Consider the following 14,723-nt stretch of genomic DNA (forward strand, 5'->3'; position numbering starts at 1 on the left):
TCACACACACACACACACACACTCACACACACACACACACACACACTCACACACACACACACACACACACACACACACACTCACACACACACACACACCCTGTAATATCGCCATTGGGCTACACGTTGGCTTTAAGCCAGTATTTGACAGGAGTTGTAAAGCTGGTTGTGTCAGAGGAAGTAACGCTCCATAGTAAACAGAGTGAGAGTGGGGCGCTTTTGATGATGATGATGATGATGATGAAGGTGTTCTCAGCTGAACAGATTAAAGCGCTGAGTGACGGCGGCGTGGTGTAATTACCATACGAACGTCTGAAAGTAGAATAGATACGAAGCTGAGACGCTCTGGGTTCAGTGTGAGCAGCAGCAACAACACTTGCCCCGCTCACACACTCATCCATGGTTTCTAGCTAACGCTCACAGGCTAGTGCCTTGCCCAAAGATATTTGGCATGCAGACTGGAGCAGACGGGGAATTGAACCAGCAACCTTCTGATTAGAAAATCAAACTGCTGATAGTGATAATAACGCTGATAATATTTACACCGTGTCTATTATCTGATTCTTACAAACATGCAAACTGGTAACTCCCATTAACCAAACAGTCTGGGAGCCAAAATGATTTCTACTTCCTGTGTGGGCAGCGTGGGATTTTCCCAGGAGAAAAAAACAACGTGGCGCCGCGCAGTCGAATAAATGGTTACCCTGAAAAACGGCAGCTCGACACTCAGCTGCAGCTGTCGGGGCTTCGACCACAGAGCGTGTGGAGACTTCCTCCTGCTCTGTCATCATTCCAGATGTCGTTTATTAATCAGCTGCGAACGCTGAAGCTGACGCCCTCGGGGTGACGCAGCACAACTCTTTGATTTCATTATTTAAAAAGAAGAAAGAGCTTTTTGTCCCCTCCAGGAGAGGTTAAAGGTCAGAGAGCTTCATATTTGTTCTGTTCCTCTTTCATTACCTAACACAAAGTGTGCTGTTTGCTCAGGTCTGCCACGAACGAGCTTTTAATCTGAAGGGGCTTCCTGGTTGAATAAGTCATGAATGGTTTCCTGTGTGTATTCAGGACGTGTACCTGGAGATGTCCTACATGTACGACGACGACGGTTACCAGTCTTACTGCACCGTTTGCTGCGGCGGTCGAGAGGTTCTGCTCTGCGGCAACGTGAACTGCTGCAGGTCCGACGGACAGGAACAGGAAACACCATCTCCCCTCTTTGCCCCTCCCTCGGCTCACCTCCTCTCCGCCTGCTCCCTCCAGGTGTTTCTGCGTGGACTGTCTGGACATCCTGGTGGACCCGGGTGCGTCCGACCAGGCGCGCTATCTAGACCCGTGGCGATGCTACATGTGCCAGCCGCTGCTGCGGTACGGCGTCCTCAAACGACGGCACGACTGGAGCCTCAAGCTGCAGGAGTTCTTCGCCAACGATAACGGACAGGAGTTTGTGAGTTTCTTCTCAGATGTTTCGTGTCTTTATCTGATCTTGTAAAGCACACCTGATGAAATCACACGGGTAGCTCTGTGCCCCTCGTGTGCACGGCGGGAGCAGCAGGACGAACGCTGCGTTTGGTTTCTGACCCGTCGGCTGAGCATCAGGTCTCATTTCTGTTGCTTTCTGTTTGCCTTTCAGGAGAAGCCAAAGATTTACCCAGCAGTCCCTGCAGAGCAGAGACGACCAATCAGAGTGCTGTCCCTGTTTGACGGCATTGCCACAGGTGAGGATGAAGGCGAGCTCAGGCTTAGGTTCAATAATAAACCATCGTTTTCCCCTCTGCACATATTTAGGGTGTGTTTTGTTGAAATAAATAATCAGCCGCCTCTGCAGAGAGTCTCCCGTCCTGCAAACTGACTCCAAATCATCCAAGTTGTTCTGCAGCTGGTGGTCCTGCTTCTGGTCACCGTACCGGCTCACGGACAGATTCTCCACCTGCTGCATGTTCTGGTGAACCAGGACTGCCGTCACCAGCTGCAGTCCAACGTGGAGGTGGAGAACAGCGGTGGTCGACACACCAGCAACAGATCCTAACGGACGCCGACTGCTGAGAGCAGTCAGTTTAGTGGTCGGGCTACATTCCCACCCGTGGTCAGGTGTGGTCACAGGTGAAGTTATGTGTTTCCTCTGAAGGATGGCCGGCTCAGAGAGACAGGCGAGGAGCTCAGAGCCGCTACTGTGTGTGTGTGTGTGTGTCTGTGTGTGTCTGTGTGTGTGTTCCTCTGTAAAGATGAGCGTGTTTGTTTCCAGGCTACCTGGTCCTGAGAGATCTGGGTTTTAAGGTGGGTCAGTATGTGGCATCGGAGGTGTGCGAGGACTCCATCTCAGTGGGCGTCGTCAGGCATGAAGGAAAGATCAAGTACGTCCACGATGTGAGGAACATCACCAAGAAAAATGTAAGCAGGACAACGAATTTCTGCTTTGTTGTATTTTCAGCCTGATGTTCGAGCTCAAACTGACTGAAATAAAACCAGTGAAACAGAATCAGTCTGCTGCCCCCTTGGGACCATAATAAATGAAAAACTGAACTTTGATCAAAATTGCAAATCAGTTTGTAAAAAGGGTCACCAGCACCTTTATTGCCTTAGGAAACTTGTTCATTTCCACATTGACCAAAAAATTTTAACTTTGTTTTATCGTTCTTTTATTGAGTCTGTTTTATCCTTTTGTTTGGTGGCATGGTTCGGTCAGACCTCTGTCACAGAGAAAAACTCTCTGAATCAGATAGTGAGATGGTCCAGTCGTCTGATAGGTGAGCCACAGTCTTGTTTAGCCTCCCTGTACTCTAAGCAGGTACAGAGGATGGCTTTATCAATCCTTAAAAATGGTTCCCATCCTCTAAGGGGTGAATTTCAGCTTCTTCCCTCAGGACGGAGGTTTCTATTTCCGAGATGCAGGACAAAGCGTTATAAAAATAGCTTTGTCCCCGTTGCTGTCACTGAATTAAATAAGAACTGTTTTTGATTCGAAATATTAAAGTATGTGTCACAGTGAGTTTTATATATTTACTAGGTATGTGTGTTTTTAAAGGGATGTCAAATGCTGTCATTTTTCTGTAAAGCAAATTTACCTTGCCTTTAGGTATAAATAAAGTTACCTTACCTTACCTTACCTTACCCTGCTGGGCTGTGAAGCTGGTGCCAGTCAGCTACAAGAGGTTATTTACACAAATAAATAAAAACTTTATTTTCATCAGTTTACATCAAGTATTTGAAAAAATCCAATATTGTTAAAAACATCTTAGATGGTCTGATCTGGAATCTTAAATCTGATCATCTGAGCATTAACATAAAGCTTTAGCTCTCTGTGGATTTACCTCAACAATTATAGTCAAATATGGCTGAAGTGAAACTTTCAGTAAGTAACCCAGAGTTTAATGTAATACCTTTATCACAAACACAGAGTCCGAACAGTTAAGCTCACTCCTCATACGGACACTCGGGCTGTGTCCCAGCTCAGGGTCTGCAGCCTTGGAGGACGCAGCCTTCGCGGTCTACGTGGGCCGCGTCCTCTGAAGACCGAGAAGGTTGGAAGTGCGAGGCTGTGAAATGGTCGGTCTAGTCTTTGTTGTGCTGTTGTTGCCTAGCAACCATGATACTAACCGCGAGACACGTTACATACAGCTTTGTGTGACAGAAATGAAGGAGAAAAATGTTTTGTTGGTCATTAATTTTTGTCATGACATCACTTTGATTAGTTGAGTATCTGAGGCTGAGACCACAGGACTGTAAACATGATTGTTGGGCTGAACAGTCATTTAAGATTAGTTAGTAAATAACAATCAGCTGATGTTGTTCATGAGACTAAAGTCATCTCACTGTGTAATGTAAATATAATATGGCCAATATTATAGTTATTATATGTATCATGATTAGTTATTACAGCAGTGAGTTTGAACTCTGGGTCAAACACTGAGCTTCAGCAAAGATTCAAGTCGCAGTTATTTATATTTCCTGTCAAGTATCTGTGACAGTGTATATACAGATGTGTTATACATAAGAGACAAATATTATTCTTTTAATATGTTGGTACTAAATGTGGCTCAATGCTTACATATATGTGTAAAAGCAAATGTAGGAGCTGTGATAACTGTGTCTGATAGAATGAAGAGTCGACTGATATATGAAATATTCCTTTATTGGGTGAGAAAATCAGACCATGTCATAACTGCTGTAAGTCACACAGAATAGATATCAGAGCCTTAAACAGGCTGACGTCTGCTAAATGGGTCAAACTGGGCAGAAAGTCTACAAACACATAACATCCTTATAGAATATGATGTAACACTATAGATCAACTTAGCTCAGAATATATAAAGCATATAAACAGTTACAGCAATATGATGCAACAAACACAGCAGCTACTGATCCAAAATACTCAAAGCTTCATAGAACTGAAACCAACATTTATTTTAGCTCCATTCTGCTGCTGATACAGACTTTAGGTTTCTGAACATTAAACTTGTTGCTGCCTTTCATAGTGTGTAACCTGAAGGCCCTGAGTACTCTGAGTACTTTCTCCCACACTGGAAACACTGGGATGATCACATTATGTGAACATTACCTAATAAGACTGATTCAGCACAGACAGTTATGTTAAACTTTCCTAGCAGTCCTTCACAAACAGGGAACAGTCTGTCTATTCTCTCCATCTGTCAGCTGCTGCTGGCTCTTCCTCCTCCTCTTCCTCACACACTGCTGAGTTTGTCCTGGTGGATCATCAGGGCTGCAAAGCCTCACAGATGATGTGCAGCAGTGTGTCCCTCAGTCTGTCCTCACTCTGGACACTTGCAGTCGTCACACATGGAAATCAAATGTGTGATAAGCTGCAGGATTCAAACACAAGTGTAACTTATAAACACATGTTCATACTTTTATTCCACAATCAGAGAGAATCCTGCTTGTGCCGTGATGTTCAGGACTGCAAACCGAGCAGCATCACTGACTTTCAGCTTGTTGTGTTTGTGGATATATGACGGACTTTAATTATCCATCAAATCACCACATTCTCTGTAGGATTAAGGTCGACTATATATATATGTAGAAGTAGAATCAGGAGAGAAGGTCAGACTGAAGACAAAGCACAAGCAACACAGGACTACCAAAATAAAACAGGAAGTACATAAGAGGCACGCCGCGTCACGTTCCCTTCTTCACACTTATTCCTCGGTTGTGTTCAGAGGACGGTTTAAACAGCGTTCGTGTTGAGGATAAAGTTTCTACACTTTTTATTATTGACAAACTTCCGAGGTTCAAGCCTCAGAACAGGAACGGTTGATGACTTCCTTCTTTAATAATGAACGTTTATTCGCTGAATATTGGGCGGCACTGGACTGTTGCATCAGCTGGAGCTTTGCTTTTCTTTCTAATAATCATTGTAAACATCACATATGAACACAGGGAGACACAACCCTTCGAATCAGACAATCGTACCCTCTGCTGCTTCACGTTTACCTAAACGTTATTTAATCAGCTGTTTCACTCTTTTTATTCAGATTAGTTTTAAACTTCAACTCTTTTATTGGCCGAAACATTAAACTCATCCTGTCGTATTGAAAACAGGAACTGTGTTCTGTCTGATTTTGTCATCTCGCTCAGATTCAGGAGTGGGGTCCGTTTGACCTGGTGATCGGAGGAAGTCCCTGCAACGACCTCTCCATCGTCAATCCTGCCAGGAAGGGCCTGTACGGTGAGTCCCTGAGTGCATTCTGGGTATATTTAACGTGTGTTTTGGTGATTTTCTACTCTTTTAAAGGCACTAAAGCCACACAGCGTGATAGTTTAACTCTTTAAAGGTTGTTTCTGATGCAGCGATAATCTGCCTGCGTATTCCTAGTTCGATTTTAGCGTTCTTGACTGTTGATGGTTTTTGTCTCTCCAGAAGGCACGGGCAGGTTGTTCTTCGAGTTTTATCGACTTCTGAGCGAAGCCAAGCCCAAGGACGGCGAGAACCGCCCATTTTTCTGGATGTTTGAGAACGTGGTCGCCATGGCCATTAACGACAAGAGGGACATCTCGCGGTTCCTGGAGGTCAGTCACATGGGTGGAGAGCAGGCCTGTGCAGTAAATGGAGTTAAAGTTCAGGAAATCTGCTTAAAGTTGCTTCCTCAACATTTCCAACAAGTGTGTTCTGACAGATATGTTTGATTGCTGCAGGTTTCTGGAGGCAGTGTTGTTGAAATGTATTCCACTACGGATTACAGATTACATGCCCCAAAATGTAGTTTGGTCATATTCTGTTAAGTTACCCACTGTGAGTAACGTATTCTGAATACAGGGAGTGCAGAATTATTAGGCAAGTTGTATTTTTGAGGAATAATGTTATTATTGAACAACAACCATGTTCTCAATGAACCCAAAAAACTCATTAATATCAAAGCTGAATGTTTTTGGAAGTAGTTTGTAGTTTGTTTTTAGTTTGAGCTATTTTAGGGGGATATCTGTGTGCAGGTGACTATTACTGTGCATAATTATTAGGCAACTTAACAAAAACCAATATATACCCTTTCTTGCAGCCACGCTGTGGAGTACTTGGACGCGTGTGATGGAGCATTGTCCTGCATGAAAATCATGTTTTTCTTGAAGGATGCAGACTTCTTCCTGTACCACTGCTTGAAGAAGGTGTCTTCCAGAAACTGGCAGTAGGACTGGGAGTTGAGCTTGACTCCATCCTCAACCCGAAAAGGCCCCACAAGCTCATCTTTGATGATACCAGCCCAAACCAGTACTCCACCTCCACCTTGCTGGCGTCTGAGTGGGACTGGAGCTCTCTGCCCTTTACCAATCCAGCCACGGGCCCATCCATCTGGCCCATCAAGACTCACTCTCATTTCATCAGTCCATAAAACCTTAGAAAAACCAGTCTTGAGATATTTCTTGGCCCAGTCTTGACGTTTCAGCTTGTGTGTCTTGTTCAGTGGTGGTCGTCTTTCAGCCTTTCTTACCTTGGCCATGTCTCTGAGTACTGCACACCTTGTGCTTTTGGGCACTCCAGTGATGTTGCAGCTCTGAAATATGGCCAAACTGGTGGCAAGTGGCATCTTGGCAGCTGCACGCTTGACTTTTCTTAGTTCATGGGCAGTTATTTTGCGCCTTGGTTTTTCCACACGCTTCTTGCGACCCTGTGGACTATTTTGAATGAAACGCTTGATTGTTCGATGATCACGCTTCAGAAGCTTTGCAATTTTGAGACTGCTGCATCCCTCTGCAAGATATCTCACTATTTTTGACTTTTCTGAGCCTGTCAAGTCCTTCTTTTGACCCATTTTGCCAAAGGAAAGGACGTTGCCTAATAATTATGCACACCTGATATAGGGTGTTGATGTCATTAGACCACACCCCTTCTCATTACAGAGATGCACATCACCTAATATGCTTAATTGGTAGTAGGCTTTCGAGCCTATACAGCTTGGAGTAAGACAACATGCATGAAGAGGATGATGTGGACAAAATACTCATTTGCCTAATAATTCTGCACTCCCTGTACTTTGGATTACTTAATATATTAAGATTTAAAAATGTAGTTGGTATTGCTTTAAGAACTGCACATGATTATTTGCAGCTAGCAGGTTGTCAATGCTAACAGTCAGTGTTGGGAACGTCATCATCATCAGGTGACTTCTTCAGTCTCAGCTGACTGCAGGTTTCCCCAGTCACCGGTCTCCAACCTTTTTTGCGCCACGGACCGGTTTGTGCCCGACAATATTTTCACAGACCGGCCTTTAAGGTGTCGCGGATAAATACAACAAAATAAAACTAGTACCAGTACTGAAAAAAAGAAGATTTATTCATAACACACGTGAAAAGACCCAGGAAAACCGAGTTATTGATAAAAACGATAACCAAATAACGCTGAAAACCGATAAAAACCATGAAAACCAAACATTTCACATCTGAGCCTCAACTCTCGCGGCCCGGTACCAAGCGACTCACGGACCGGTACCGGTCCGAGGCCCGGGGGTTGGGGACCGCTGTTATGAACAGTACATTTGCATAATGACTGAAACCAGCCCACTGAAGGAACAATGGGCTGGGAGGTCATTTACATGATCATTAATTCTCATGGTCATTGATCAAAGCCCACTGATCAATGGCCATGAGTACCACTGACAGAGAGTTGGGGAATGGCTGTATTCACAGCATTGTTAGATGTAACAGAGGTACCCCCAGGCCCCCTGCCTGCTGGCACTTTCTCCATCCATCGGCGGGGTAATCTCATTGGTTCATTTCGTCTGCTTGTTAGTCACACATCTGTTCAGGTGGACTTTTGTACCACGTAGATTCAACATGTCTCAGATGGTCAAACAGCCACTGCCCTGAAATCTGTTGTAGTGTATTTGGTCCATATGGTGTCCTTGTTTCAGTGACGTACTCCGAGTGATCCGGGAGCCACAAAATCGTGAAATTATATGAATATAAATCCTCAGAAACTGAGCTGAATTATTTTAATTTATGACCGTAGATATTAAAAGTGGATTTACATGCCTGGTCTGTGGTGTGAGTTACAGACGTAACATTGGTGCTGCTAACACCTCCCGAGACTCAGCTGGCAGTTAGATGGTAAATGGCCTGGATTTGTGTAGCGCTTTAATCTACAACCTGTCATCCACCCATTCACACACTGGTGATGGCAGCTACATTGTAGCCACAGCCACCCTGGGGTGCACTGACAGAGGCGAGGCTGCCGGACACTGGCGCCACCGGGCCCTCTGACCACCACCAGTAGGCAACGGGTGAAGTGTCTCGCCCAAGGACACAACGACCGAGACTGTCCGAGCCGGGGCTCGAACCGGCAACCTTCCGATTACAAGGCGAACTCCCAACTCTTGAGCCACGATCGCGAGCAGGAGGAGCGGTGGAAACGTTTTGGGTGTAAATTCAGGACAAGTTTGAGAGCTCAAATACATAAGAAAACAAGTAACTTGAATATACAGATGATGATAGCGCCGGGAAGAAACATCTTTGCTCCCTGCACAAGCCTGAAAACTGAATCTGCAGGACGTCTAAACAACGTTAAGATTCCGTTAAAGATGAAAAGACGACGCCTCGGTCCTTCCTACTGTGACGAGCTTACAAACATCATTTACTCGACATATTTAAAAATGTTTTGAGATTTTAAAAAAATGTCCGTCTGCTGATCTGGATCATTTTTCCCGGCTCTGAGAACATGTGGTGTAAAAACCCGTCTGTGTGTTCATGAGTAATTATGGGATGTATTCAGTTATTTGTCAACCTTGCTTTGCAGTGTAACCCTGTGATGATTGATGCCATCGAGGTCTCTGCTGCTCACCGCGCTCGATACTTCTGGGGAAACCTGCCGGGGATGAACAGGTGAGCAGATGCTTCATCAGAAACTCGCCCGGCATTGTGAGGGCAGACGGAGTGAACAGTGTGATCTCTCCTGTGCTTCAGGCCCCTGTGCGCCTCAGGGATGGACAAGCTACAGCTGCAGGACTGTCTGGATCACGGCCGAGTGGCAAAGGTTGGTCACGTACACCGTGAAAAGAAACGTTTTCACGTGCAGGTTTTGTGTGCTAGACTGACAACGCGTCTGTTGTCTCGTAGTTTGGAAAGGTGCGCACCATCACTACTCGCTCCAACTCCATCAAACAGGGGAAAGACCAGCACTTCCCCGTGCTGATGAACGGGAAGGAGGACATCCTGTGGTGCACCGAGCTGGAGAGGTGAGCGGACAACACTCGCGCTGCTGCTTTTGGCAGTTACACTGTGAAAGGGTCCAGTGCGATGCATCCCAGCTAACGTGCTGACGACACCGGCATTCGCTCGGTCTTCTTTCTCACTGTGCACAAAAACTTTAAATATACCATCTTCAGCCGGTTGGTCTTCTCCCCTCTGCAGGATTTTTGGTTTCCCCGTCCACTACACTGACGTGTCCAACATGGGTCGCGGCGCCCGGCAGAAGCTCCTGGGCCGGTCTTGGAGCGTCCCCGTCATCAGGCATCTGTTCGCTCCGCTCAAAGACTACTTTGCCTGTGAATAAGAAGAAAGCCGCCATCACCAGCAAACACACACACACCAGCTTTTTTATCAAGAACCGTCAGCAGCCAGCCGTTTCCTCCCCTCCGTCGGACATTTTGGAAGGCAAATGGCCGGTTTGACAAAACGTCAGCGCGGCGGGGAAACGGTTCGAGATGCTGCCTGGATTCTGCCTTAGATCCACATAACACACACTAACACAGATTCACAGCTTAGAGAAAGACGTCGGCTGCCCTGGAAACAGAGGGGGCGGAGTCTAGTCAGGTGAGCAAAGGTGAGATGGGTAAGGAGGCCAGTAGGGCGATTCGCCATTCATCGGGGAGTTAAAAGGGAACGATGACACCCATGCCTTTGCTTTGTTAACATTAGGACTGTAGCGTGACTTTAATAGGATTTTAGCTTCATTTAAACGCTCTTGGAAGGCATCGTTTTTAAGATAACACCTAGAAGTTTTAGAAGATGGAGAACGGCGTAGTAGCGAGCTTTCAATCTCAAACAAAAACACTTTAAAAGTGACTTGAACCAAAGGCGGAGCTGACGTCCTGTTCCTGTTTTACCCGCCGAGGTCAGTCCGCCGTAATGATGCTGTGGCTTCTGGTCCAAACTTTGTGAGTGCACTCGACAGTAAAACTGCTGCAGGATGTTTTTAAAGGACCAAACTAAGAAACCCTCATTGGGGAAGTTGATCGGTATAAGCTACTGACCTGAAGCTAACCTGGAAACATGAGACGGGATTTAGCTTTATATTTAGATCACTTTATATTGATAGACTTTGTTGATTTTAGGAAATAAAAGTACTTTTGTTTACTCCTTTTTATATTAGCACACTAGTTTCAAGTGGCTGTATTTTACTTTTTCGTTGTTCCTCTGACTTTCAGTCTGTTCAAGGGTTTTTGCATGTTAAAGGTTTGCAAAGTCGAACCCAAAGAAAACACTGCTGCTGAACTGCCTCACACACCAGTCCAGACTTTTCTCTGTCACCACGTAACTCGCTGGTGTGACAGCCGTTAAACCGGTGCGTAGTCAGGAACGCTCAAATAAATGACAAAAGAAGAAGTTAGTTTAGTGTTAGTTTGGTGGTAAATGGTGTTTGAATGTTTTACTACAGCCAAAAACTTCATAGAGCTAATTAAACATCCGTGTACATTTCAAAAAAGGGAACAAATAGGAAGCTATTTACACCAAAGTAAAGCTTTCTAAATTCAGAGCTAATACTCTGGAGGCATAACAGCGATGTCACCTGACTGAATCAGTATTCTCATCAGTGATATTTGAATGTAAAAATATTTTGAACAACAAATGCTAAACAATGGCTTGGATACAAAGTTAAAAGTCACAGAAAAGTCTGCTGGTTACATATGTAACAAGCTCCGGATGAATCCGACCAATCGGAGCAGGCCACAGAGAGTCCTCACAGCTCCTTTTTATAGAGGTGGTTAAAAAAGTATCACTTTATCACACAAACTGACCAATCAGAGCAGACTGTGCTTGTCAGGAAGGAGAGAGCCTTAAAAACAAGCGTTTAGGTCAAAGGTTGAACAGGTGTATAAAGAAATGCGTTTTATTTTGAGTTTGTAGCGAGCGTGATGTGGGCGCGCTCAGGATGTTGTCACGGCGATCTCTTCAGTATCTCTTTGGATACTTGAAACAAGCTGATGCAGAAAGACAAAAACTGAAAGGCAGGGAGGGGCTCATCTTCTGTTAATGTCTGCAGACAGCTGATGAATGCAGTCATGACGTTTGTGCTACTGTAGATGTTTTGTTACTGTAACAGGCAGATGCCATTTTATTAGAATCCAGGAAAGGCTGCGAGTCTCTGAGCGTTAGTGTGCGGCCTCTTCCTATTCCACCGAGAGGGAGAAACACTGGTGACCACGCCTCGGCTGTGAAAGGTCACAACTGCTGTTCATCGACGATGTTTCCAGAAAACGTAACGAGAAACCATCTCGCGGTGCTGTTTCCTGGTCTGTGTGGAGAACGTGTGTTTTAGAGTCCTTAGCGCTCTCTGTTGCTGCCCTTCTGATAAGGACGTTTCAGCCAAATCCGTGTTTCTGAGATGATGTGAACTCTCGTGACTACTTTATTCTAGATCGTCGATTTCCCAAAAGAAGTTCCACGCCACTGCGACGCAGGTGAAGCGTGTTTCAGCGCGGCCCCCACACAGCGCCATCTATGGGTAGCAGTCCTGAAACACTTGTTGGTTTTTTGTTAACTGGAACACTTTGAAATGCTGTTTTAAGGCCGTCACCAAACCAAAGTGAACGGGTATTACCTCCTACACCATCACGTCTGTGAGCACATGCTGTAGCCGTCTGCTCTCTGTATAAACAGCTTCTATTTTATCACTGGAACTTTGGTTTTTTTCAGTGTTCATGTGTACTGTATCGATAGAAAGGTTTACAAGTGTTTTAACTCACATTTGACTAAGAACTGCATCTTATTTTGAAAAATGCACAAGTCTTTGTAAAGACCCTTTTTGACTTTCAGGCTCTTTTACAGATGTGGTGCTTCAAAAGTCACTTCAAGTGCCGCCAGGATCTTTTTCCTGAGTTGAACGGCCTTTCACAAACCAAAAGCTTCATGTTTACATGCTTCATTAATAACTGCTGAACTCGTTGAATGTTTTTGCTGGAAAACAAAAAAAAGGTTTTTTTAAACATTTTATATGATAGTTTATATTAACACAGTATAAAGCTCGCTTTCTAATGTTCTAGTGCAGAGTAGCTCGTATTAATAAGAAGTTATTGATGTTTTTTTTATGAAAAGTGAGGACGCCTGTGTGTGACCTATAATCCCATTGAAATTTTTTCTTTTACCTTTTTATAAATCTTCTATGAAAAAGCCAAAAAAAACATTTTTACACTTTATTTTATTAGAGGAAAACATTGCTGTATTTTTGTGTACTTTCTATAGCAGCATATATAATTTTTACTCAATAAAATGCAGAAAAAACCTAAATATGGCCGTGCCCAATGTTATGCTTCTTTTTGCTTCATCCACTAATGATTTGTATTGACTTCTTTGGTGCAGTGTCACAGGGACCGTTCACACTGTGCCAGCAGGGGTTAAAGTGGGATTTGGCTGCTGGGCGGGGCCTAGGATCAGGTCCAAAAGTTCAGCATGAAGAAAAGATTCACTGAGAAATAAGTGACATGATGACTTGTTTCGTGAACCTGTGGGGCAGCACAGGGGTTTCCCCTTGGTCCTGGGTTCAAATCGGTGATCAGCTGGCCTCTGCTGCTCTCAATTAAAAAGCACATGAGCTGGTGTTCCACAGCTGATGTACAGCAATTCAGTTTTATTTATATAGCACCAAATCATAACAAAGATCACCTTAACACATTTTGTACACTAAGGCTAAGAGCATGAGCAAAGAGCAAGCACCTGGCGACGGGAAGAAATCTCTGGAAACAGAACCAGGCTCAGGGAGAGAGAACAAACATACACTCTGGAAGTGACGACAGTGAGCCCAGAGCTCAGACTGCAGGCCGCTCTAAACACTCAGTTTATCACAGAGAGGGGAGAAGCCCCGCCTACCTGCTGTGCAAACCTTGATCATTCTGAGCTGTGTCATGCAAAGCTACAGTAAGAGAGTCCACTCCGTTTACTTGATGTCTTTGCAGGTTTTCAAATCATGTTGACAATTATCTGTGTTAACTATTTACATGAATCACAATACAATGCTTCATAAGTTTATTTATTTTCATATTTATCTTCATAAAAAATGAGACTTGGCAGCTGAAACAGCAGAAACACCTCAAAGTACATGAAAGCCAGCTTGCACAGGTGGCTCTCAAGCTTCTTTATAAACCGTTAACCTCCACAACCTCAAAACTCTCCTTTTGTCCTTCACCTCACCTGGAAGAGAACCGACCAAGAACTGACCCATGCTCAGGAGAACGATCTGCATCTGTCCATTAAAATTTCATTTGAAACTGAGCAGAGTTTCAGTACATACGAGAGAACCCGGAGTCATCTAAATGTTGTCTGCATTCATTTGTCTCAACACTAAAAACGTGAACTTATAACTCAGTCTAAAATGCTGAGGAATGAGGGGTCGGCTTCGGTGTGTGTGTGTGTGTGTGTGTGTGTGTGTGTGTGTGTGTGTGTGTGTGTGTGTGTGTGTGTGTGTGTGTGTGTGTGAGTAACTGCGTGTTTAACATATGAAGGACACAGCCGAGTGGTTACTTATCCTGAAATGTCACGTCAGCGTTGTGCGTGGCTGTGTGAACACTGACGGTGGGATAGAGTGAAGCGATCAGGGGGAACTTTGAGCGTCGTTCAGGGAAAACACATCATCGATCAAACGCAGCAGAAGCTAAAGAGACGTGGTGAGTTATGAAACCGTCCTGGTGTTCAGACGGAGTCACCTAGACTCGCCCCTCAGCAGGGGCCAAACCATCCACAGCAGCTTCCACTGGGAGGAGACAAAAAGAGGAAGAGGTCAAGTGGGAAGCAGCGGGGCGGAGGCTCGGTAAAATAAACGCAGGAAACTCGGAGTCACTTATCTGGACATCAAACATGACAGGAAGCTGCTTCTGGGTTAGCAGGACAGTATGATTCTACTGCGCACATCAGTTGCGCTCACCTGTAGGAAGGAGAATCCGGAAACACCTGACAGAGTCAGCGAGTCCTGCCGGAGACCACGGCCTGTTCTCTCCGGATCATTCAGGGAACCGCAGCTTATCAAACAGGGCCGGCGAGCTTTTCCCACCACTCCTGTCTCCGGGGCATCCT

The 14,723-nt window shown here is 44.9% G+C and overlaps 1 protein-coding gene and 1 long non-coding RNA gene across 3 annotated transcripts in view; one reads left to right on the forward strand and one right to left on the reverse strand.

The window, feature by feature from the left end:
• dnmt3bb.1 (DNA (cytosine-5-)-methyltransferase 3 beta, duplicate b.1) overlaps positions 1-12,944 on the forward strand; it is a 44,677-nt gene extending 31,733 nt beyond the window's left edge. Inside the window, exons 13-22 of one of the 2 annotated variants that reach the window (XM_026154950.2) lie at positions 1,065-1,177; positions 1,260-1,443; positions 1,630-1,714; positions 2,242-2,387; positions 5,589-5,679; positions 5,875-6,020; positions 9,235-9,320; positions 9,402-9,471; positions 9,555-9,673; positions 9,849-12,944. In XM_026154950.2, coding sequence (XP_026010735.2) covers positions 1,065-1,177; positions 1,260-1,443; positions 1,630-1,714; positions 2,242-2,387; positions 5,589-5,679; positions 5,875-6,020; positions 9,235-9,320; positions 9,402-9,471; positions 9,555-9,673; positions 9,849-9,990 — 1,182 coding nt within the window. In that variant the 3' untranslated portion in view covers positions 9,991-12,944. Of the gene's footprint in view, positions 1-1,064; positions 1,178-1,259; positions 1,444-1,629; positions 1,715-2,241; positions 2,388-5,588; positions 5,680-5,871; positions 6,021-9,234; positions 9,321-9,401; positions 9,472-9,554; positions 9,674-9,848 lie in introns of both variants that reach the window. The other variant, XM_026154949.2, reaches the window with a different exon arrangement.
• Positions 12,624-14,723, reverse strand: LOC145422734 (uncharacterized). The gene is made up of 2 exons (XR_013904024.1): positions 14,575-14,723; positions 12,624-14,403 (listed from the first exon to the last, which is right to left on the reverse strand). It is a non-coding gene; the product is annotated as an uncharacterized LOC145422734 (long non-coding RNA).

The sequence above is a fragment of the Astatotilapia calliptera genome, chromosome 20 (genome assembly GCF_964374335.1).
Source record: "Astatotilapia calliptera chromosome 20, fAstCal68.1, whole genome shotgun sequence".
Taxonomy (NCBI): Eukaryota; Metazoa; Chordata; class Actinopteri; order Cichliformes; family Cichlidae; genus Astatotilapia; species Astatotilapia calliptera.